This window comes from Stegostoma tigrinum, chromosome 20 (assembly GCF_030684315.1).
Source record: "Stegostoma tigrinum isolate sSteTig4 chromosome 20, sSteTig4.hap1, whole genome shotgun sequence".
Classification (NCBI taxonomy): domain Eukaryota; kingdom Metazoa; phylum Chordata; class Chondrichthyes; order Orectolobiformes; family Stegostomatidae; genus Stegostoma; species Stegostoma tigrinum.
In genome coordinates, this window is record NC_081373.1 from 2,444,087 (window position 1) to 2,470,677 (window position 26,591).

General features: G+C 44.0%; 1 protein-coding gene across 2 annotated transcripts in view; it reads right to left on the reverse strand.

Moving 5' to 3' along the window:
- Positions 1–4,182, reverse strand: part of rbm20 (RNA binding motif protein 20) — a 242,159-nt gene extending 237,977 nt beyond the window's left edge. For both annotated transcript variants that reach the window (XM_059652899.1, XM_059652898.1), the window contains exon 1: positions 3,767–4,182. In XM_059652899.1, the coding sequence (XP_059508882.1) occupies positions 3,767–3,885 (119 nt within the window). In that variant the 5' untranslated portion in view covers positions 3,886–4,182. The remainder of the gene's footprint in view (positions 1–3,766) is intronic.
- Between the last annotated feature and the right edge of the window lie 22,409 nt (positions 4,183–26,591).

Consider the following 26,591-nt stretch of genomic DNA (forward strand, 5'->3'; position numbering starts at 1 on the left):
GACTTTAGCTAAGATTCACAAAAAGGTCGACAGTGGCAAATTACTCTGACATTTTTGAATATATAGTTTCAATGGATTTGCATTTTCAGATTAGTATAGGGTACATCCCAAACTGGTACAGCCTTTTCAAAAGTAACAAAACATGTTGAAATTGAAAGGAGGTTTTGCTTCATTTAGAAATGCGGGATATGTACAATGCACGATTTGCAGCCTTCATTTGATTGTTTATATGTTTTTAAATGATTTTGCCAGAAAAGTAACTGTATCTTTACCGTAAGTTACCATGGTTTAAAAACTTTGTTACACATTGACATGAGGTGAGGGAAATAGGGTTTTCACATCCTCCCAGTAATTCTCTCCAAAGATCATTTATTCCCATTACAACTTACCAGAAGTTCAGTCTAAAGTGAGATGATTTACCTTGTGTTCCAATGGCATGTCCACTTCCTGAATCAGGTTATTCAGTAAGCACAGACAAAGCACTGAGAATTGTTTCACTGTGACACAGGGCAGTTGTAGTTACAATAACTCACAAATAGAACCATGTAATGACAGACACATGCCAGAGCTGATTTCCAACAACTGAAAAATACTTAGGTTAAGTCCGCCCAGTTTTGAAATGCTTTGTCCATTCTTTCCTGACCATATACACGTCTTTATTAGAGACAGTAAAGTACACGCAGGTGTGGGACTGACATGCTTTCTTCCTTTTGATGATGAAAGTGAGAATCTTTTCCTTCATTGTACATTCCATGTCAACAAACCAGCAACAATTGGCAATACCAGTTAAACAGATGAGTCTCGCTGTTTCAGGGAGCTTTTGTGTGAAACAAGCTATCTGCAGCTTTAAGATAGGTTTCAAAACTGAATATTTTGGCACAGAAACTGCCTTGTTTCCACATTTAATGAGAACTTACATTTGTTCACAACCCTTTCAGACAGAAAAATCCAACAGTACTTTACAGAAAATGAGGACAAGTGATAAGAAAAAAAACACACACATGAAGGTTTAACCTTTGACAAGAATTTTGAGGGACTCTACTAATGTTCCTTTTGAAAAATATGTCTTTTATAACATTGACACCATAAACAGTTTCTCACTGTAACTAAACTTTGAAGCTGGCTAAACCTCCCGGCTTTAACAACACAGCCTACAGCTCTCAAGTCTTTCTGTCATTCGTAAACAGATTCCACTCCAGCAACAAAACCTGTCTGCTTTATATACAGAGCTGGGTCCTCATTACTGGCGCGAATAAATTGCAGCTTGTGTAAGTGCATTGAAACATTAAACATAAATGCATCAAAAGCAGAAACAAATACCTAAACAACTTGTGAACTAACTGTATGTATCAGAAGGACTAAACTTTTTTACCACAGCTTGAGAAGGTAAAATAAATTCAAAAACTCCAAACCCGATTTTTAATCCAAATTCTTACACTTCTGCTCAATTGTATTAGTTTGATTGAAATCTCAAAATTATTTTTAAGATTCATAAAATTAGGTTAAAATTGTTAAAATATACATGAATGCAAGTCTTTTTTCTTCAAAGGAATACATTGTAACCGTCTATATTTGGTCTTAATCATAATTTGTCAGAAACATGATCACAACTAAATCAAACTTATCAATTTAACATTGAAATGTAGTTACATAAATTACTTTGAATTGTTTTCTGAACTTGGGTGATTTTTTTGTTTTTTTAAACAGCACCTGCAGTTCATGTTCCATCAAAACCTGGCTACAGCTCATGAACAAGCTTACCGGCTTAAAGCAATGAAGTGGGTCAGGGTCCTTCTCCCTAGAACTTGTAACCTCTGGGAGTATCACATTCTGCGACTCATGTCTGATTTTTTTTAATGAGGAAGCATGAACCAGCAGCCTTGTCAATGGGCTGCATTTTAGAGTTTAAGCAGAGGTCTGTGATCAGCAGAAGTTTAAGTAAAGCTATCGTTTTTGGTTCATCCACCCAGAACCTTTACTTTCCCTGAATGTGTTATGCTGTTACTCCTATTGATGGCCTAGAGTCTATCAACAAGCCTTTGTTGAAATCTTTGTGTTGCTCATTGCATGAAGGTACAGTCTCATACTGTCTTTCCCTCTCCTCACTATGTGGAAGGGAACGATTGCACCGAGATCTCTGCTTGTTAGAGATCAGAAACTAAAGGTCCAGGTAAGGGCAGCAACAACACAGCATCCTCCGGTTTGCAGTCCAAGTGCATTAGCACTCACGTTGGCCAGAACACCTCACTATTCATGCTACAATTTCCATTTTCTGGATCCACTTTATCAAAGCTAACTAATCAATAGGTAGCATTGGCGTTTAGCCTTAGTGTCTGCGGCAACAAATGGATAGCAAAAATAAATTATTATTCCACTTTCTAGGGGCTCATTCGATCCAAAACGGAAGCCGTAAAAACACTTGCATTTATATAACATGTTTCACACCCACACAATATCCCACAGTGCTGCTTAGTCAAAAAACATTTAAAATGCAACCGTTGTTTTATTATACACGTGTATATTTTTCTTACTTATTCCTTTTTTTAAAATATCCCTTTTTTTGGGTTTAGAATCTTTGTTGTGAACAGTTAGGGTGTGTGTGTGTGCGTGCGCATTCATTATTTGAATAAGTTGATTAAAATTGTGCAAATTATTTTAATATTATTATTGTTGAATGATTTCAGTAATTCACAAGCGTCTCACAATATAATTCTGTCATCTAATGTTCATTATCCAGAAGTTATCTTTTGCTTTTCTCCAGAAAATGAGTTAATTTTGAAAGAGTTCTGTCTTATAAGCCTTATCATGGTCACTGAAATAGAATACATAAACAGTGTACATTGTAGTGGCATGTCATTCCATGCAATGAGACTGGCTGGACTTTTTTTTAAATGTTGCAATTATAATTGAGCTGCTGCAAGAGATTATACTAGCTAAGAAAAAGCAAGAAGGATGTTTTATAATTGGAAGAACTGGTTTCTTCTTGTACAGCTGAGTGTAGGTGAGATTTGTTCAATAAAAGCTCTCAGTAATTGATGAGCTTCCAATTTGGCGAGATCCACATTGAAGGTGCGATGTTAAAATCTAAGTGTCAGAGGTTTCAGCGTTTTGATGCTCGTTATTGTGTGTATTCGAAATGAAACACAAACGAGTTGGACAACTTTGCAACAACCTCTTCCTCTCTGCTGTTCTGTGTGGGACGTTGTAAAAATGCCCAGGCACGAGATTTCATTGGGCTTCTTCCGAATACATAGCACTTAAAATCGCATGCCACTACAATGTACAGTGTTTATGTATTCTATTTCAGTGACCGTGATAAGACTTATAAGACAGAACTCTTTCAAAATTAACTCATATTCTGGAGAAAAGCAAAAGATAACTTCTGGATAATGAACATTAGATGACAGAATTATATTGTGAGACGCTTGTGAATTACTGAAATCATTCAAATACAAATTGATTCAACTTGTAAAGATTCACAGCTTTTCTGGAATATCCACAGGGCTTCCAGATGGACTGTGTCAGGCACTGACCTCACCTCTCTATGTTTCCCAATCTCAGAGGTAATTTTGATTCTATCCGTGCGACACCACACACACCCCACCCCACGGGCATTATTTGTAGCACCGGGTGCCATCAAATTGACAGCGTTTCACTTTTGCACATTCCCCATCTTCTCAGTTTTTACGGATTAAAGCTCTGGATGTTTCGTGCACTTCTCCACGTTATGAAAAGCTATTGTTGTGGATGGTTTTGCTCAGATTACCTTGTTCCAATCTGGGCCTCCCCTCCTGCTGGGCCGGCACCTGATGTGTGCGTAGACATGTCACCAGCTCCTTTCTCAGCAGGTGTCCTGGTACCAAAGGGCCTGCTCTGCTTCTTCATGGTGACAGCTGCTTTCGAAGTGACCAGGCTGCAGTCCCACCAAACGGTACTGACTGGCTCCTGGCCCCGAGCCTGTCACTTTAAAGAAGTTAGCGGACACAACTGACGTGCTCAAAGTTGGTGTAGCCAAGTCCTGCGCCCAAATCCTCTGACTCTCCAACACTATTCGCTGCCAACTTTATTCTCTCATTTGACGAGTGCCTCCAAAGAAATAGGAGGGAAACGGGGTGTATTTACAGGAGAGACGCAGGGAACCAGATGAAAGGGATTGAATCCAATGGGTCACTGGGACCGTGCTGCTAGGCCAAGCTGTCTGTGTGTAACTGCAATTGACAGAGACCAGACCGAGGACATGTACGTACAGAGTACAGCCGATGCGTCTGGAATGCTATTAGTCACCCAGTAGGTGCAGGATCAGCCTGGGAGCAGCTGCTATTCTGAAGCCTCACGCAGCAGCTGGATCAGATTCCAAAGTTGCCAGTGTTGAGCTCTTCTGACCAATACACTCCCAGCTTCCCAGGAATTCTCTGCACTGGAATTCAACGTCATAAATCACATAATAAAAAAGAAGGAAAATTATTGATTAAAAATAAGCCAGCCTTTACTGGATTTCAATTCAATGTCATGTGTTGACAGCTAAATAAGGGAAAGCAGTGAATATGGTGACTGCAAACTTGTGATTGGTAAGTGGTGTTTACTGAACCTGATGCCTCCTATTGATCAGTTACATTGCACAGGTGCAGCTGAACCTTCCTCCCTTTATTACACCCAGTGGTAATGTAGGTCAGCTCTCTCTCCCTCTGTTTTTCAGTGGTTCTTAGCCCATTTCTGCTTTGATTATCCTAAGTAATACAGCCAGATCTGCATTACTGTTTCATCAAGCATCCGAAACTATGTGTGTGCATGAGCATGTTCGGAAACATTCATTCGAATTGAAAAGCAGACAAATTTGCTCGTTTTAGCTCAGTCTGCTCAGGACAATCGACGAACACTTTAAAATCTAATCCCCCTCGTTCTCACACACCACCCCACCAACCTCCGGATACAACGCATCATCCTCCGATACTTCCGCCATCTACAATCCGACCCCACCACCCAAGACATTTTTCCATCCCCACCCTTGTCTGCTTTCCGGAGAGACCACACTCTCCGTGACTCCCTTGTTTGCTCCACACTGCCCTCCAACCCCACCACACCCGGCACCTTCCCCTGCAACCGCAGGAAATGCTACACTTGCCCCCACACCTCCTCCCTCACCCCTATCCCAGGCCCCAAGATGACATTCCACATTAAGCAGAGGTTCACCTGCACATCTGCCAATGTGGTATACTGCATCCACTGTACCCGGTGTGGCTTCCTCTACATTGGGGAAACCAAGCGGAGGCTTGGGGACCGCTTTGCAGAACACATCCGCTCAGTTCGCAACAAACAACTGCACCTCCCAGTCGCAAACCATTTCCACTCCCCCTCCCATTCTTTAGATGACATGTCCATCATGGGCCTCCTGCAGTGCCACAATGATGCCACCCGAAGGTTGCAGGAACTCATATTCCGCTTGGGAACCTGCAGCCTAATGGTATCAATGTGGACTTCACCAGCTTCAAAACCTCCCCTTCCCCCACTGCATCCCTAAACCAGCCCAGTTCGTCCCCTCCACCCACTGCATCCCAAAACCAGTCCAACCTGTCTCTGCCTCCCTAACCTGTTCTTCCTCTCACCCATCCCTTCCTCCCACCCCAAGCTGCACCCCCATCTCTTACCCACTAACCTCATCCCACCTCCTTGACCTGTCCGTCTTCCCTGGACTGACCTATCCCCTCCCTACCTCCCCACCTACACCCTCTCCACCTATCTTCTTTACTCTCCATCTTCGGTCCGCCTCCCCCTCTCTCCCTATTTATTCCAGAACCCTCTCCCCATCCCCCTCTCTGATGAAGGGTCTAGGCCCGAAATGACAGCTTTTGTGCTTCTGAGATGCTGCTTGGCCTGCTGTGTTCATCCAGCCTCACATTTTATTATCTTAGATTCTCCAGCATCTGCAGTTCCCATTATCACTGATAAAATCTAAGTTGAAATAGTCTCAGAATGGGCAGCTGTGATAGGACAGTAGCGGGGTGGGGAAATGCTGACTGGGTGTGAGATTTCCCAGGATCTCCAGTCAGAGTGTAGTGAAAGGACCATTAATGCCATGTCATGCAAAAGTAATCAGGTTGGCATCATTTTCTTGGGCCATGGTAAGAAGCATCAGATTTGGAAGAAAGTGAACTCAAAGTTCCATCTGTGACTCACTAATACCAAAGAGTACATTCACTTTCGCTCCCCAGCTCCTCTTGATAGACAGGGCACGTCACTGATGCTGCTGTTGTAACAGCGGAGACATGTTTGTACAGGCCCAGGCTGACTACAAAGGAGGTAATGTTTTTAGCAGCTTCCCATTTCCCTTCAGAGAAGGGGGCAGTCATTAGGGGCAATGATGGAGGGAGAGAACCTGAAACCATCCCCAAGCAAACAGATGAAGCTCAGAGCAGTTGTTCTGATGGGAAGCTCCCTGTATTCAAACCAGAATCCTACACCATTATTGCAAGACCCCATTTACAATTTAGATGCTAATGGGCTGACTTTGGCCCTGTACAGAATTATTTACAGGTTACTGGGCCTTTAAAGGGGCTGCTCTGGGAGAAATGCCACAAAGCAGGCTCTAAACAAGGTGTCCTCAGTGCCATTCCATGTTTAAACCCTGAATTAGGGAAGGCTCTCCTTCCCTACTGCCCAGTGTAGCTGATATCATCTTATCGTGGTCCAATGTGGGAGCATCCCATGCTGAAAAACCCTCAAACAGTGAAGAACATTAACTTTTATTGACCAACACAAAACCCAGAGTAAATAAAGCAAACAAGAGCTGCATTTGCTTCCAGGAATAAATAGGAATTGCTTGGCTTCTGTGCAACAACAATTTTACAGGCAACGAGTGATCTCTGCTCCCAGCTCACATCCAGTGGACCTGGGAGTTAATGATGTCCTGCCTAGTTTGTCACATCTGCCATTTGGAGGGTGATGGTCCTCCTCCTCAATGTCCTCAGAAACCTGCCCCCTGCTGTCCCAGCTCCTCAGCCTCTGTTACTTTCCCTTTGCTCCTGCTGTAGTTGTGCTGAGCACAGCCTGCTAAGGTTATGTGGCACACTCTGTCTGGACTGTATTGTAAGGCCCCACTCCCCGCCAGACAGATCCAAGCATCAGAACCTCCCCTTCAGGAGGCCCACTGCCTGCTGCCCCATGGCCACGGGGGTAGAATAGGCTGCATTGTATCTACACATGGCCTCAGTCAGGGAGCAGTGTAATGGGCTGATCAACCAGGGCCACAGAGGGTCATGGCCCTTGTCTCTCGGTGACACCCCCTCGGCAGGTATCTGGCCTCTCAAACACAGCCAGAACACAGGGGTTCACAAAGATTTACACAGCTCCCAGGGCATTTCCACAGACCTTGAAAATGTGGTACTGATGCTCAGGTGTGATTGGTACTTTGATTGAATGGAAACCTTTTGGATTGACTGGGCCTGCCCATTAATGTGATGTTTGGGCAGTCTATAGGGCCCTGCAGCTCTGTTGCTGAATCACATAAACTGGGCTATAACATTAACACTGAAACTGGGAGTCAAGATGGCCAATGTGATCTGGTTCAAATTACATTGGGGATAATGGGAACTGCAGATGCTGGAGAATCCAAGATAATAAAATGTGAGGCTGGATGAACACAGCAGGCCAAGCAGCATCTCAGGAGCACAAAAGCTGACGTTTCGGGCCTAGACCCTTCATCAGAGAGGGGGATGGGGTGAGGGTTCTGGAATAAATAGGGAGAGAGGGAGAGGGGGACCGAAGATGGAGAGAAAAGAAGATAGGTGAAGAGAGTATAGGTGGGGAGGTAGGGAGGGGATAGGTCAGTCCAGGGAAGACGGACAGGTCAAGGAGGTGGGATGAGGTTAGTAGGTAGATGGGGGTGCAGCTTGGGGTGGGAGGAAGGGATGGGTGAGAGGAAGAACAGGTTAGGGAGGCAGAGACAGGTTGGACTGGTTTTGGGATGCAGTGGGTGGAGGGGAAGAGCTGGGCTGGTTGTGTGGTGCAGTGGGGGGAGGGGACGAACTGGGCTGGTTTAGGGATGCGGTGGGGAAGGGGAGATTTTGAAACTGGTGAAGTCCACATTGATACCATTAGGCTGCAGGGTTCCCAGGCGGAATATGAGTTGCTGTTCCTGCAACCTTCGGGTGGCATCATTGTGGCACTGCAGGAGGCCCGTGATGGACATGTCATCTAAAGAATGGGAGGGGGAGTGGAAATGGTTTGCGACTGGGAGGTGCAGTTGTTTGTTGCGAACTGAGGGGAGGTGTTCTGCAAAGCGGTCCCCAAGCAGTCCCTAAAGCAGCATGAGTCTAATGCACAGAATAAAGTGACAGTGGCTATATGACTCTTAGTTCAGGTTTATGAAGGGTAGACAATGGACAGTTGGCCATGAAGCTTGTTGTTTAATTCCAGCTCAATTTGCAGTCTGAAATACCGCAGCACATACTTTATAAATGGCACTCAGAGTTCACAAGAAAACCTTCCATGTGGGACCGTGCGCAATTATGTGAAAAATGTTGGCTTTGAGCTTGAGATTTTTGACTGTTTCCCAGTCAGTTTGGACCAACAATGTAAAACTGAGTCCCAATTGGCAATCTCAATCAGAGGGGCCGCAGGAAGGGTGGTGTGAGAATGGAAGATGACACACACTGACTGATGAGAGGGGTTTATTGAAATTCAGGATTTCAGAAATTCAGCCTTTCATTTAAATGTATTGCCTTTCACAATCTCAGTACAGCCAATGAAATATCTTGGAAGTATGATCATTGCTATTGTTTCTGAAGATATCTTCACTTTATATGCCAATGTTGTCCCTGGCAACACAAGAAATGAGAAGTGGATCATGTGATATTGAACTTGCTGATTCCAGTAGTGTGTCATGCTTCAAGGAATCTGACATAAGATGGAGTATGAGAATTTTCACACACTGTGATCCAATAAGATATGAGCATATCTGTTAGCGCCTGTGAGACATCAAACTACATCCACCTTTATCCCAAAGGTAATAAAAAAATTATCTGAAACAGATGCACATAATGGTATGTGATGATGATGCTAATGTGTTGTCAATTTGACAATAATGGAAACAAGCAAAACAGAGTTCACAAGATTCACAGTTCAAACTTCAGCGTAACCATTTGGAGGTCTGACAAACTACAGTGATCTGATGTTTGTAACACTGTGTGGGGAAGTACACATTGTTGGCTGGTTCACTTCTTTATCAACTTGGTTTCCTTGCTGCTGGTTTCGGTCACTCAGCAACGCTACAAAATCATCAACAAGGGAGTATTATGTGTGTGACTGGTGTGTTTTACATTGGTCTAAGCAGCTCCAGTGATAATTTCACATGATCAGGCCAAGTTACGTATGTTAGAAACGGAGTCCATTGTATTTCTGCCTTTCATTCTGTTGACCTGCAAACAGTTTCAGTAGCTTCCTACCCGCTGATTCATCTTTTTGCTCACTTCCCCATCTTTGAAGAAGAATGTCTTTTGTCTCAGAATTTTGACTCAGTGAGACTCTCAAATGTGGCAGGAAAGCTGTGAAGCAGAGTGGGCTTGATGTAATTTCAAGGTTCTGAGCCTGAGAATACATGCATTCACAGAGTGACTGCACAACAGGCTCAGAGTACAGAGATCATGGGGAGGGGTGTATGGGCTGGAGGAAGTGACAGAGATCTTGGGGTGGGGTGTATGGGCTGGAGGAAGTGACAGAGATTATAGGGAGGGGTGTATGGGCTGGAAGAAGTGACAGAGATCATGGGGAGTGGTGTAGGGGCTGGAGGAAGTGACAGAGATCATGGGGAGTGGTGTAGGGGCTGGAGGAAGTGATAGAGATCATGGGGAGGTATTGGGGATGGAGGAGGCGACAGGGATAGGGAGGGGGTGTAAGGGCTAGAGGAGGTGACACAGACAGGGAGGAATAAGGTAATAGAGATATTTGAAAACAAGGATGTGAATCTTATGATTTAGGTTCAAATACAAAGCTCTGACAAAGCAGCTTCAATGGTGGATGAGACTCTGAGCCTGTGGTCCTCTTCCAGATTCCTAATGAAATCTTCCTGAACACAGGCCCACCAGAAATAATACTCCAGTGTGGGATTCCCAACTGGTTGTCACAATAATACCCCAAACTGAAACAGGGAATTCTCAGGCTGAATAAAATCTTGCTGATAAAAAAGCGTTTAGATTGGAACAGTTGTGATATGATCGTCTTTTTGTGTGTTTCTATAGTTACAGAGTGTGTAGATTTAGAGGTGTGTGTTGTAGAGGTGTGATTTGCTGCCTGTATTATATTGAATAACTAATGCAGAGTGTGAAATCAGAATGGCGGGGCAGGGATTATGATGTTTTATGTTGCAAAGTGAATTCTCTCCCCATCGGATAGTGATAGACACCAGCAGGAATTTCCAACAGTGCATAATGCAGAACACTCAGGCAGTTTTATACAAAACAAGGCCACACCAGTGGGTCAGAGGTCATTATTCAGTTTGAACAGTGATTCTGGACAACCATTTGTCGGCTGACTTCCAGGAACTACAACAGCATTGATCAGATTTCAAGGAGATTAGATTTTGAATCATTTTTCAGCCACCAAACCCCAATTACTTCTTTGCAGCTGGTACAGCAGTTTCTACCAGCCTTTTCTCCCTCTAGTTAGAAAACAAATGACAATAAGGCTTCCCTCGGTTCCCTGCCAGCATTCCCCAACCTCAGCCGCACACTTCCTCTCTCCCCCGCACCCTGAAGCTGGCCATTCAAACATTATTGTGGCAGGTTCCTTTCAGAGGCCCTGGGGATGAAACGAGGAAGAGTATTGAAGCTCTGCTGATGCTCCGAGCTGAGACAGTGTAGATCTAAAGGCGTGGGCTGAAGGCCCACCTTGGGTGGCGGACAATATGAGCAGATAAACCGACTTGCCCACGGCTGTGGGAGAGAAACTGGGAGATTACAGTCTAGACTCCTCACAAGCCTTGGTTCTCATTGCACCTGATCTGAAAAAGTGCTACAATGAACAGATATCCTTCCAATTCTACCATTAGAGAGAGTGAGAGTTTCTACAGAGACGCATCATAGAGTTGTAGAGTCATACAGCTCCCTTCAGTCCAATCAGTCCATTCCAAACATGATCCCAAACCAAACTAGCCACACCTGCTTCCTGGCCCATATCCCTCCAAACCTTTCCTATTCATGTACTTATCCAAATGTCTTTTGTACAAATGTCCATCCTTGTCTGCCATGACCCCTCAATGGGATGCTGCCACCAGCAGTCCGAGACACTGGAGCCTGCTGATGGTGGGGGGGTGAGGGAGAGGGGCTTACACAGGGCAGGGTCATGTATCACTGACCAGTGCCCCCCTCAAGAATAGCATTGGACAGTCGGCCCAAGTGCCAGGGTGACCGCTCCCGTGTGACTGCTCCAGGGTGACTGCTCCAGGGTGAGCAACTCCAGTTCGGGTCCCTGCAGAACGCTGATCTGAGCCACCTCCCCATACCGCCTGACTGCAGGATGCCACCTGGAATCTTCCCATCAGTGCTGGAGAATCCGCCGGTAGGCCACCAGACCCAAACATTAACCCTGTTTCTCTCTCCACAGACACTGCCAGAACCTGCTGAGTTTCTCCAAAGCATTCCATTTTTATTTCAGACTTCCAGCATCTACTGCACTTTGCTTCTATTTGCCAACAGAGACCACATTGCCCCACCCCCACCCCTATCCCTACCATCAACACCCCACCCCCCCACTTTGCCCACCAACCGTGGCCTCAATTAGCTGCCCAGCCCTCTCTGGTGATGCCACCTCGGTGGTGCATTCTGGGACATGCGCTTCCAAAAGGATTCCTAAGCTCTGCCCTATCCTTTACCTTGCAGGCTGTTACCATGGTCACCCTCAAATTCAGATCCTACTTATTCTTAAAAATATAATTCTGCTGCAATTTGCAAAATTACCTATTCAGGGCCAAGTTAATACACAAAAGATCTTTTCTAAAAATTCACTTGTAAATATTGTTTCTTTGCCAAATATTTTTCTAGAAGATGCCTGGATATTACTGAACTGGAGCGGGTACAGAAAAGATTTACCAGGATGTTACTGGGACTGGAGGGTTTGACTCATAACATGTGGCTGAGCAGGCCGGGGCTATGTTTACCTGGAGTGTAGGATGTATGTAGGGGCATCAATAGGGTGAACAACAAAGGCCTATTTCCAAGGTCTGCAGAGTTGAAAATTAGGGCATACAATTTTAAGGTGAGATGAGAAAGATTTAAAAAGGACCTGAGGAGCAATATTAATAACAGAGAGGGGTTGGTGCATGGAATGAGTTGCCAAAGGAACTGATAGATGCAGGCCCAGGTGCATCATTTCAAAGACATTTGAACAGGTACATGAATAGGAATGGTTTAGCAGATATGGGCCAAACACAGGCAAATGGGATTAGTTTAACTTGGAAAACCTGGTCAGCATGTACGAGTTAGATCAAAGGGCCTGTTGCTGTCTGACTCTGTGACTTTACAACTCAATTACTCAATGATCTTATTCCGTTTCTGAGCAACAAATTCTACAAAGCCTGTAGCCCTATCCATAACAGAGCTGTCAGCTGAGTGATGGACAAAAAATGAATTTTGTCCTAACTTTGTCTCAATTATTTCTTTCTACAATTTCTGTAATTAACATGGCACCAAATATGGCAACTTTTACAAATCTCACTGTATTTTCATAAACACAAGTGACAGTAAATTGCTTTTCTATTCTGTATAAGATAGCCTCCAAGAAAGCCAACTGGGAATGTGGAAGAAACTTCTAAAGAAATGTTTATTTTTCTAAAGAGCCAGGTGAATATGGAAAGGCACTGCTACAGGGTTTGGTTGAAGTAAAGTGATAAAGTTAAGGCGTACAATTTTAAGGTGAGATGAGAAAGATTTAAAAAGGACCTGAGGAGCAATATTAATAACAGAGAGGGGTTGGTGCGTGGAATGAGCTGCCAAAGGAACTGATAGATGCAGGTCAGCAGGGGTATAAGGGCAAACAGGTGAGATTAGAGAGTGACCATTATCAATTTGGATGTAGAAAGCTCTGCTGTGCCAAAGGGGACTATTCCTCTGCTGTATTTGTTATCTTATAAAAGACAGCCAGCTGACTTCCAAGAAACACAGCAACATTTATCAGATTTCAAGGAGATTAAACTTTCGAGCATTTTTCAGCCACCAAACCCCAATTAATCCTCTGCAGCTGCAGTAGCACTTTCTGCCGACAATCCCTTCTGCTCGTTAGAAGACAACTGGCCACAAAGTTTCTCATTCCTTTCAATTCTCAACTGATTTGACTGTGCTAAGATAACAAAGTGTGAGGCTGGATGAATACAGCAGGCCCAGCAGCATCTCAGGAGTACAAAAGCTGACGTTTCGGGCCTAGACCCTTCATCAGAGAGGGGGATGGGGTGAGGGTTCTGGAATAAATATGGAGAGAGGGGGAGGTGGACCGAAGATGGAGAGAAAAGAAGATAGGTGGAGAGGAGAGTATAGGTGAGGAGGTAGGGAGGGGATAGGTCAGTCCAGGGAAGACGGACAGGTCAAAGAGGTGGGATGAGGTTAGTAGGTAGGAAATGGAGGTGCAGCTTGGGGTGGGAGGAAGGGATGGGTGAGAGGAAGAACAGGTTAGGGAGGCAGAGACAGGCTGGGCTGGTTGTGTGATGCAGTGGGGGGAGGGAAAGAACTGGGCTGGTTTTGGGATGCAGTGGGGGAAGGGGAGATTTGACCGTGGCAGGTTTGCCTGGAAACCCTCTGTGAAAGGGTGAAGTGAAGGATCGAGCTTCCAGTGTGCTTCTCAAGGGAGGATTCAAGTTGCCCTCACACATCAGTATCTGTCAGTGCAATTTCAAAAAGAGAACAACAATCGCACCTTGACACGGTGAAGAGAAAGAGAGTGAAGTCCCATTCTCCTTTCTATTTATCCCTGCTGGAACAGTAACAGTGATAAACAGACTGTCTGTGGAATCAAAGTGAACCAGGTGCAAAGGAGATTGGAGATTTCTTAATAGTCTTAATTGTGGCGTTTGAAATGTGGGGTGAATCATATTATTTTGCCCCCAATTGCTTCACAATATATCTGTGTGAGGGTTAATTTCACTGTGTTCAACTCCAAATTCAGTCATTGTTCAAAATTAATACAGTTTGCCTCATTAAATATTTACCAAAACCTTATGACAAAAATGTCCCTTTTAGAATCCACTTCTAGTTGTTGTTTCCTTGTCAAACAGTTTCCCAGAAGCTATTTTATACAGTTAGAGAGTAGCATCTTCTCTGAAGCCCAGAGCCCTCACTGTAACTGAGCTGGATTATCAGCACTGCCAGCTGAGTGAAACATTGCATCGTTTTTGGGAGGGGTTACCCTCTGTAAGTGACAGGTACAGCGATCTATCAACCAATCTACAACCCCATCTCTAACCTCCCTTCACCTCTAAGGTGCTAGAACATGTCTTGTCAACCAAGTGGTCATCTCTGTTGAATCTCCCTGTTTGAATCCTTCCAGTCTGGCTTCTCCCCATCTCAGGGCTCCACATCAGGGCTTTGTCAGGGTCCAGAGTGATTTTCTCTGTGATCCTGATGGGGATGTGCAGCCTCAAATCATCCTTATCAGACATCACAATTTTTGAGATGAGTGACCATCCTCCTCTGCCACCTCAGCCCAGGCTTCTCACTCTGGGGAGCTTTCTTTGTGCAGTTCCAGTCATAGTTGACATAAATGGCCACACAGCTGCAACAATGGGCTCTCTTCCTTCCGTGCACCAACTGATTCAAATCTTAGCAATCCCTCTTTGGCCCTGATTCCTGTTCGACAGCAAAACAACAGGCTCAGGTTCCATATACCATAGAATCCATACAGTGTTGGGAACGGGCCATTAAGTCAACACTGACCCTCTGAAGAGCATTCCACCCTATCCCTGTAACCCTGCATTTTTCATACCTAACCCACCTAGCCTGCACATCTTTGGACTGTGGGAGGAAACCGGAGCACCCGGAGGAAACCCATGCAGACACGAGGAGAATGTGCAAACTCCACACAGACAGTCATCCGAGGCTGGAATCGAACCCGGGTCCCTGGTGCTGTGAGGCAGCAGTGCTAACCGCTGAGCCACCGTGTCACCCTTACTTTTTTTTCTCTCTCCCATTTAGTGTTCTAGAAATTTTCATAACCTCTCCTGAGCCCTTCCCCCTTCAACTTGTTTAAAGGCCTTGTGACCATAGTCTCTAACCTTTGAACTTGCATCAAGACAGCAGATCAGCTCAAGTAAAGCCCATCCCAATGATCCAGTTCCTTCCTGTCCCAATACACATTGACTGTACCCATCTCTACCTCCCCATGACTCTTTATAAACACATGGCCACTGACACATTGTTAGGCACAGAGCTGTAAATCAAGCCCTGGATTAACTTCCTGCACCTGAACATTAGGGACACCCACACTATCACGTTTGCAATAATGGATAACAGGGTGTAGAGCTGGATGTACACAGCAGCCAAGCAGCATCAGAGGAGCTGGAAGGCTGACCTTTTGGGCCGAGACCTTACTTCCCCTGAAACGTCAGCCTTCCTGCTCTTCTGATGCTGCTTGGCCTGCTGTGTTCATCCAGCTCCACACCTTGTTATCTCAGATTCTCCAGCATCTGCAGTTCCTACTATCACATCACATTTGCAATGTGTTTTTAACATTGTCCCTGGCCGGGATTTCACTCCTGCTGCCCTCCTGCCATATCCATGCCCACTTGCTCAGACTGAAGTAAATTCTATAAACCTTGGCATCATCATCTCCTTCCAGCCAAGTTTCAGTTCCGTGTTCCCTCCTTCATCAAGGTCCCTCGCATCGCCCTCTCTAACTTCGCCAATCCTTGTCCTTTCACAATTAACACTCTGACCCAGGATTTCATTACCTCCATACTCACTTGCAAGACATGACTGTTGCTGGGAGATCTGGTAGCACTGGGGGTATTGCTCCTCCCTCAGAGCTTGAAAACCATGGCTCAAGTCCTGCTCTGTGTATCGTTGAGCCCAGATGGAGGGTTCAGAACAAATAGGGAGCTGCAATGGGGGAGTTGCAGGAATGGATTGCATTGAGGGGCACAAAACTTCATTTATTTGTAAAACTTTTATTTTTATCTTACTCCAAGCAATTTCCCATCCTGGTAACCAAGAGCAGGCATTCCTGGCCTAATTCATGGAGAGGGCTCCCTGTAAATGTACCAACACATACCATAAAACGCACCTGAGACCTAGTAAACACATTCAGATCATTAGAATAAGACATACAATTAAGAATATTGACAGAATAAGTTTACAACAAAAATAGCTCATGATAGTGACTGTTATCACATCATGTTATATGACACTGAGGTTGTGTGCGAGAACCTCACTAATCTAACACCAGGTTCATCTACACAGTTGACTAAACTGCCTGTGGAATATGCACAGTCGTAAAAAGTGTAGCCTTGGGACTTGCAAGGATCAAATGTTAATCAGAACCCAGGAGGGATCAGCAACAGGTGTTTCAGGCCCCACTTAAAAATCTTAGATCAAAGTCAAGGGCGATGTGGAAAGCACACTTCAGGACAAGACAGTAACTCGATACAAGAGGTCAGACCACAGGGCTTTCCTCAGACCACTTGGGCTTTCCTCAGACCACAGGGCTTTCCTCAGACCACTTGGGCTTTCCTCAGATCACAGGGCTTTCCTCAGACCACTTGGGCTTTCCTCAGACCACAGAGCTTTCCTCAGACCACAGGGCTTTCCTCAGACCACTTGGGCTTTCCTCAGACCACAGAGCTTTCCTCAGACCACAGGGCTTTCCTCAGACCACTTGGGCTTTCCTCAGACCACAGGGCTTTCCCTGTCACACTATAGGTTTAGATACTGCATGCCACTGTTGCTTGTTGTGTGCACTGATAGCATTACTCAGGATTACTCAGTTAGACTGAGGCTGCTTTTAGTGATTAGAAGCAGGGTTTGTAAGAAAAAAATCTTTGATTTCCTTTAGGGAAGGAAATCTGCCATTCTTCCCTGGCCTGGCCTACGTGTGACTGTCACAGTAATATGTTTGACTCTTAATGCCCCTCAGTCGCCAATATGCTTAAACGTAGAGCGTATTGTGTGGGTAGGAGAGGCAGAAACCCTCACCATGTTTAAGAAGTTTATAGATGCATATTTGCAATGCTAAAGCATACAAGGTTATGGGCCAAGTGTTGGCAATGGCCTTAAAACAGTTAAGTGGGGGTATTTGATTGGCACAAGTTCAATGGGCAGAAGGGCCACTTTCTGTGCCAATCTCTGTAACTATATGACACAGGTTAAATTCTGACATACCTTCCCTGTGACAATTTGAGGCAAGTACAGACTCTTCAGCCCTTCATGCATATATCGCCATTTGTTAAGATTATGGCTGATATGATTGTGGACAGTACTACCCTGTCTCTTCAACATATGCACTTTGAATCCTTTCTCTGGCAATCATCAATCTAAACCAGACTTAAGGAGAACCAAAGACTGTCCCCCCAGTACTCTCTGACAACCATCCAAAAGAAATACAAGATTTGAACCCAATCCCTATTTGGAGCCCTGTCCCACAGGGTAACATCTATTCAGCACCCACACTGTCATACCCTGAGAATCTTACTGTGATGAAGGTTTATGAGATATCATTGTTATTTGGGATCTTGGGTTCAGGAGTTGAGATAAGTAGATTTTTGGCTTTCAGTTCTGTGAAGGTGACATTTTTTAAGGGTCAGACACTTTTTTTTAAGAAATGGGTCAAACAGACATAAGATAAATGACAAGTTAAACTACCCGGTGAGATAATTGCTGCAGTGCTTCTTAAATTGATTTCTTATGACCTAGGGGAAGAGAAATCAGAGACCAGAAAAAGCCCAGAAGAGAAGATCCTTACCAGCAGATATGCTGTTCGTGCAACTTCAAAGTTATCAATGTCAAAGTAAGGTCAATGTATAAAGCTGTCAGGGGAGAAACAGAGAGCATTGCGTCCAGCAAACTTGAAGAAAGTACCTGACTAGAATTGCTGGCAACCTTGGGGTTTTAATAAGGCATTCAAGAGTGAAGACAGAACTGATACCTCACTCACTCAAGAAACTATAAAGAATATCGCTGGAATTAAAAACATGGGACCTTCTTGCTGCTTATGATTTTTTTATTAAATTTTCTTCTAATGTAACTTTGTTGATATTCTTCTCTGTAATAAACTTTATTTCTTTTTTCTAAGTACATTGGAAGACTTTAGTGTATATGTTCAGTGAGTGAGTTGGGCAATGTTTTAAGAAAAGTTATTGCTGGCCAAATGATTGAACATTTATCTCTTTTAAAACACAAGATTTTTTTTTAACTTTGGAAATGTGCTTGCTAGAGCATTTTCCGAATCGAAACAAAAGCAAAAGACTTACTAAGGGCTTTTGTCAGACTGGGACACCCCAGCAGACCTTCCAGTCACCAAAGTACCTGGGCAGTACCACCAGAGGAACCAGATTGCAAAAACTGGAACTTTTGGTCTGTCTGCTAAGTATTACTCAGTGTTGCCATCAGTTTAGAACATAATGTAATATGTTTGAATAAGATCACATATCATGCTTTTAAATTCCCAAGGATACTGGCGCAATCTGTCTGACCTTTCTTCATCATACAACAGTTTCATTAAAGAGTCAGTCAGAAGTGACAAAAAACCAGGTTTTAGGTGAACAGGTTTATTTGAAAGTTTGGATTGCTGCTCCAAAAACATGTGATTTCAAATAAATTTGTTGGACGATAATCTTGTGGCATCTGACTTTGTCCGTCCCAGCCCAACACTGGCACCTCCACATTAAGGAATCAGGCAGGAGAAGCTTCCCTGAAATGTTTTCAATGCAATTTAACCCTCTTTTAAATAGCGAGGACAAAATTATACACAATATTCCAGATACAGTCTCACCATTGCTCTGCAAAACTGTAGCAAACTTCTATACTCTGTTCCCTTTGCAATAAACAACATTTCATTTGCTTTTATATTCATTGATTGTAGCTGAGGAAGGGTCACTGGACCCGAAACGTTAACTCCGTTTTTACCATCACAGATGCTGCCAGACCCGCTGAGCTGTACCAGCATCCTCATTTTTGTTTACTGTAGCTTCATTGTGCAGATGTATCTATGTTTGATGTGTCAATCTGATGAAGTTACAGTACAAAATTAATTGCATGATAAAACATTAAAATGATGTGCAGTAAATAGGGCCAAGCGATCCCATATCCAATCAGATCTAAACTCTGCCGTCCTGACACACCCAGTTGTGAATGGTGGTGGACAATTAAACAACTCACTGGAGGAGGAGGCTCCACTAATATCCCCATCCTCAATGATGGAAGGGCCCAGCACATCAGTGCAAAAGATAAGGCTGAAGCTTTCTCAGTAGTCCTCAACCAGAAGTGCTGAGTGGATGATCCATCTCTGCTTCCTCCATTACTCCCCAGCATCATAGAAACCAGTCTTATGCCAATTTGATTCACTCCGCTTGATATCTGGAGACACTGGACACTGCAAAGGCTATGGGCCCTGACAATATTCCGGCAACAGTACTGAAGACTTGTGCTCCAGAACATGCCGCTCCCCCTGTCCAAGCTCTTCCAGCACAGTTACAACACTGGTATGCCCTGTACACAAGAAGCAGGACAAATCTAACCTGGCCAGTTACCACCCCATCAGTCTCCTCTCGACCATCAGTAAAGTGATGGAAGGTGTCAGTAACAGAACTATCACACAGCACCTGCTCAGCAATAACCTGCTCAGGGACACCCAGTTTGGGTTCCGCCAGAGCCACCCAGTTCCTGACCTCATTACAGTCTTTGTTCAAACATGGACAGAAGAGCTGAATTCCAGATGTGAGGAGAGAGTGACAGCCCTTGATATCAAGGCTGTATTCAACTGACTGTGGCATCAAGGAGCCCTGGCAAAATGGGAATCACTGGGTATCAGGGGAAAACGATCTGGTGGTTGGAGTCATACCTGACACGTGGGAAGATGGTTGTGGTTGTTGGAGGTCAATCATCTCAGCTCCAGGACATCTCTACAGGAGTTCCTCAGGGTCGTGCCCTCAGCCCAACCATTTTCACCTGCTTCATCAATGACCTTCCCTCCATCATACGGTCAGAAGTGGGGGTGTTCACCAATGATTACATACCGTAAATTCTCACTAACTGCAATCAAACAATGGCCTGATAATCCGCTCTCCTGAGGAATAGAGAATGGGCAAGAAACCAAGAAGAACTCCTTTTGCTCTCCTGAAAAAATAATGTGCCAAGAACTTTGACATCAACCTGAGAATGTTTAACAATTCACCCAAAACGCAGCACTGCCAACAGTGCTGATGGGCATCATTATACAGGGGTTACCAGTCTTTAATCCAGGGGCAGGAACACTGCTCACTGAGTGACCATTGGACAGGAGTATCCACATTCCGTTTGTTTCCTGTGAAACCTGACCATCCATGTAAATGTGAGAATGTAAGTGAGAAATTGTTGTTAACCTTGTCAATAATACCCACGTAGTTAGTCCTTAATGTAACTATTCATAGAAGCCAAAACATAAAGCTCACATTTATTGTTGTAGTCAAAAAAAAGTTGTATATCCAAAAGGCTCACAGAACATTTATCCATCCCATTTTATTGGAGATATTATCCTGTCTATTCTTAACGCATGTTAATGCTGTTCTATCTATCCCCTGGGTCTGACTCTAATGCAGTGATTTTTATAAAAGGGTGAGGATGTGGTATTGAGGGGGGAGGTTCAAATTGGATTTGAACAGGATTTGTTTCTTTCCCTGAAAATGTAAAGAATCAGAAACTGAAAGCAAAGACACTTTCAGAACTGCCAGGACAGTTTGCTAATTAACTAAATGATAACTGATATTCCAACCCTGCTGGGCTTTTGTTAAAATATTTTCAGCTGATGGGAGCACGCAGCTGGAGTTAATCTTTGTTATTGGACGCTATAATCCCGTTACAGTAACCCGCCCAGGACTGGAAAGCGATAAAGTGGCTTGTTTGGAGTCATCCTGTAGATTCATTGTCACAATTTTGAAGTATTTAAGTTCGATAAAGAAAATTAAAGGGGACTCAATATTTTACATCAGGGAGAAGACATTCTCCAGACATGAGTTTCAACATTAATGAGAGACTGCCCATCCAGTAAAACTGCATATCTTCCTATGAAATCTTACAGTGGGATAGAGTTTCTGCGTGTTTGAACCACTATTGTCAGAATGAAACAGGTGTACACATAAATGTGTGGGGAATTTTAACAGCAACTTATCTCAGACATAAATGACATGCTGTGATCTCTGACTTTAAAGATCATTACTCCTACAGCTGGCTCTGCAACATCGTCTGTTCAAAGATTTCACCCAAATCCTCCAGGGCTGGCATTCACCATCAGGTGGAGAACCAAGTCAAACCTACTGGGCTCCCTATTTCTAGCCAAACTGTCTGTCTCAGGGCTGTGAGTGCACCTGACAACACAACCTTTCTACGTGGTGCAGCTGATGCTGTTTATGATGCAGAACTCCGCCAAATCTTTATTCACTGACATACTGGGAAGTTTCAGGTTATTTTAAACTGCTCTTCTTTGTGTTAGAGATTGAGCAAGTGATTAGAGAGGGTGGCACCGGTGTAGAGACGGGTTTGATGGCAGTGTAGTCGGTGGGCAGGTGGGTACAAAGGGTCAGATAGGCAGAGTGGCAGGTTTGGTGAGGTCACGTCATATCTGAGGCATAGTAGGGCATGGAGTTTCAAGAGCTGGTCTGGATGTGGAGGGTCATGGGTTAAAGACTCAAGGAAGGGGGAGGTCAGGAAACTGGGGATGTTGGAGGGGTCAGAGGTCGGGGGATTTTGAGGGTTCAGATAGTGGAGGCTTTGGATGGTCAGGAGTGGTTTTGGAAGGTTGACAGGAACCGTAGGGGATGGTGGTGTTGGAGGACCAGGGTGGATGGGGATGGGATGGAGGGTGGGGTCAGTGGTTAGAGAGTGGAGGTGGTGTTAGACGGTTCAGAGGGATCTCATTGATTTGAAGGATCAGTTAACTGGAGGGCCAAGGAGTGGTGTTTGTCAGGGGGAGGGATCTGGGGAAAGGTCAGTGGAAAATCAGTGTGAGAAAGGAGAGCAGTCAGTTGTATGGTCACCCAGGGAAGCCATTAGGTCAATCTGTGTAAGATTTCCTAGGTAACTAGCCAGGTAACTAAGCCAGATCTCACCCGTTTCACCGAGTTTATGTCAAAGTCAATGTTCACTCAGGGTCTTGGGGTGACGGGAAGTGCTCACCAGAAGCTTTAGAGTGTTTCATGCAGAGGGAGTGCGTTGGGTACCTTTGGGCCCAAGTCTGATCTCAGACTATCCAGATGCTGAAAGACCTTGGCCAATGCTGGGGAAGGCTTTTCACATTGAGCTTGTTTTATTAGGTGCACCAGCTTTAGCTGTCGTGTTTTAAATCGTTTCACAAATTGTGAAATGTTTCTGCTATGGAGAGGCTGAGTAAAGGCCAGCCTAACTCCTGCCTCCTGACGTGGTGTGGAAGGTTAGTTCATGGATGTTCAATGCAGGCCTGTCTCTGAGACGGGGCAGCTGCTTTGGGTTTACGTCGACCAATCATAACCTGCAAACAAAACTTCTACCCCTGAGTCACAACTCATTGGAGCTGCCATTTTAGAACATTGCTCCTACATCATTGACAAGTTACTGTCAATAAATTGTATAAATTATATTATAGACTGCCAACCACTATTACAGTGTACTATTTGAGAATACAGAGTGGAGGTAATACAATATTAATCAGCTTCTTTTTTCTAACGTTAGTGTAATTGTTAGTCAATACTACACAAGCTAATAAGATGCGAACACAGTGTTTGTAAGCAGTGCTATTTATCTCATTCATGCATTTAGCATTAAAGTAGCAAAGCTCACCAGCAGAGAGCCTGTACACGTCAGGGTCATAACTTGCCCTTGGCTCACACGTAGCTAGCAATACGACTGAGAGGCACTGAGCCATATGCACCATAAATCAGAAACAAAATAACTGATACGATCACAAAAATACCCAACAACAATCGTAAAAAGCCTGGTCAGGGTGGCCTGCCAATAGGGAACTAGATCTTGCTAGAAATGCAGCAAGGTCACGTTTAAAATGATAAGAATAATACCGAGGCTCGTTGCACTTCACAGGTCAGTATTCCACTGAAGTTAACATTGTACTAAGAGCAAGACTATCTGCTGTAAGTCTGACCATTTATCAGATTCAAGGTCCAGATGTCCTTTTCAGTTTCATTTCTAAGATTATCTGTGCATTTTCAGTGCATCTTCTCAATTGGTTTTGATGTCTGACGCTAGGCATTCTACACCCAAGCATTTACATCCAAGCCCCTCGTCAACAAACTTTGAGAGACCGGCCTTTGCTCTCACTTGATTGTTATAAATTCTGAAGAGTAAAGGTGCCCCGACACTTCTTTGTTGGCCCTCCCTTAGCGACTCCATCACTGCTCATCACATGGCTTCCTTCCAGCTCCTCTGAGTTGTCCATTCACTTCTCATATTCCATTGGCTGTCTGAGTACACAGCATGGGGTCAAATTCACAATCTCTCTGCATCCACAGCATATGCCACCTCTTCCATAAAATGAGGTTTATGAAATGTAATACCCCTAGAAGTGACACCATTTGCCCTGCTGTATTTGTGCAATGTCTAACGATATATTTGTTTGTGACGGGGTCAGAAATTGCCCAAAGCAAGCTTTAACACTACAAGCATTGGGATCCATTTGAGATCTCCATTGTGTCCCAACATAGACCTTTGTGGATCAGTGACTTGTGAGCAGTCTATATCCCAAAAGTGTCAAGACTGGATTCTTTAAAGATAGATTTCAGGTTCTCTTCTTTACAGTCTTTACAATCTTATAGTACATTTCCTGATTTGGATGATTTGCCTATGATCGTTGACAGTGTGACAATGCACAAGTTTGCTCAGAGCCATTTCCTGAAGTACTTGTGAATCTCACAGTCTTAGCCACTTGTATTTTATCTGAGATTTGCCACACTGACTGTCAGAAATCACTGTTTCCCCCTACAATTGCCTTCCCTCTTCACAGAGAAGCAAACCATTTCCAAGCAGTTACCTACACTGTTATAAAATCTAGAACAAAAGCTTTATCCGTTATCCCTCAGCACATCCAAACATGAACATGGTCTAGGCCCGAAACGTCAGCTTTTGTGCTCCTGAGATGCTGCTTGGCCTGCTGTGTTCATCCAGCTACACACTTTGTTATCATGAACAAAACAATGTCTACACTCAGCCAAACCAATTGTTTCAGATTGTGTGGGCCTATTTTACTGCCCCTTTCCAAAGCGAGTTTGGAGCTGGTTGATGTTTGATTTGGTGGAAGGGTGATAGTTTATGCTGTCTTAGATGAATAAACCTGCATCACTTTATTTTACTCAAGACATTTTCTGCTTTAGCCAAGTAATATGCCTTCCAAATACATTCCCTTTTTTTCCCACTGATTCTCAAAAATGCAGTCTCAATTCCCATTTCTTTCACAATTCTCTCCAAACATTAGTCTACCCCTTTAACGTCCAATTCATTTTTAGGTTGACTCCTTTTCTAATTCAGCCTATCAAATTGCTCAAGTAAGTTCCGTTGCTTTTGTTTCAGAGTCGTCTATACAACTGGATCACTTCACACGGTCCTTCTGTCCATTCTGCAGTTTTTACTCCATGGTTACTGAATGTTCTTGTAAACTCATTCAATTGACTTGTCAACTCCTCATAACTTTCCTTTTAAAAGTCTGGACCTGCCCTTCCTGCACAACTCTCTTCCTGTTCTCCGATTGTATCCGCGTTTAAAACATACATTGCTCTTTTCAAGGTGAAGTTCCAAAATTGAAGTCAGTCTGAGCGTTAAACTTAATACTTAACCAACTGCTCAGATTCATCAGCAACTTTTCTCCGGCCCCTGGCTTTTTCCATGACATTTCAAAGAGACTTCTGTTACTCAAAGTTTGTCAGAACTTAATTGAAGATCTGCTGTGGTTGAAACTGTTTCTTCAAGTTCATCATTTAGATGTTTCAAGGTCTCAGTTGAGCGTTTTACTTTCTGTGACCAATTCTTAAGTATTTTCACCACTTTGTGTTATTCCTTAGTAATCTCTCGTGTTTGGAAGTGGATTCTCTGCACTGAACAGTTTCCCTTTAGCAGAGCCCAGCTCCCAGTGTTGCCTTTGATAATCTTGTATTTCTGAAACTAACTGTTCTTGATCCTGAGCTAGTCATATTTCAACTTTATCCTGTCTAGCCTCCTGAGTTACCCTTAAACCCAAATCTCTCTTTAAACCAAAACATGATTTCTGATTGAAGTACTCTTTCACTTTCCTTATTTCATAGAATTCCAGTGTGAAAGCAGGCCATTCAGCCCATCAAGTTCACACTGACCCTCCAAAGAGCATCCCACCCAATTCTTGTGACTATGCAACTCCCATGGTTTAGCATGGCCAATCCACCCAACCTGCACCTCTTTGGACTTTGGAAGGAAACCCACGCAGACAGAGGGAGAATGTACAAACTCCACACAGACAGTCACCCTAGGATAGAATCGAACCTGAGTCCCAGCGTTGCGAGGCAGCATGGCTAACCACTTTGTCACCGTGTCGCCCGTTTGCCACTTGCTAACTTCTCTCTCTGGAGTACAAACATTTGCCTTTCTCTCATGTTCAAGTTTTCCCCTTCTTTTTCTTTTTCTTTTTCTATTTGAAGTTGCTTTTTCCCAAAATTGAGTTCTGGCCAACTCATGCTATGTTCTACTGGGTTACTCTCTTCTTCCAATCCAAAATATTGCCTTATTAGCTCAACTCTCTCTGTTTTTTAACACTTGCTTTTAATTCTAAATCCAATGTCTCTGTTATTAATGTTGTTACCCAAGCCTGGGTTAATTCTTACAAATCACTCAGAAATATGTTCCTCCCTCTTCAGGAAGGTTGTAGTGACTAACAAAGTCATTCTGCTTTTTCAGTGAGTATCATAACATTCACCACAAAAATCTTAATGAGGCTTAACCTCAGCAAGTCTCACCACCTGTGTCTGTCTGTGGATTTCAAATCCTGCAAGATCCCTCAAATTACATGGTGATTGTGGATCATACCCACCAGTTTTATCTGACCAGTAATACTTATTACTAAAGAGGACAAAATGTGAGATCCAGGACCCTTACTAAGAGAATAACGTTACAAGATTCCACAGTTTATAACAAACAATCACTTCAGTATACAATGTTAGAGCAGCAATACAATCTCCAACCGATCTTGCACAGCTTCTTGAGTGTTGTTGGGCTGTGCCCATCCAGCCAAGTGGGGAGAATTTCCTCACGCTCCTGACTTGTGCCTTGTCGACGGTGGACAGGCTTTGGGGAGTCAGGAGATGAGTGACTCGCTGCAGGATTCCAGCTTCTGGCCGGCACTTGTGACCACAACCTTGAGACGGCTCGTCCAGTTGAGATTCTGGTCACCACATGTAACCACAAAAACATCACTCGAGG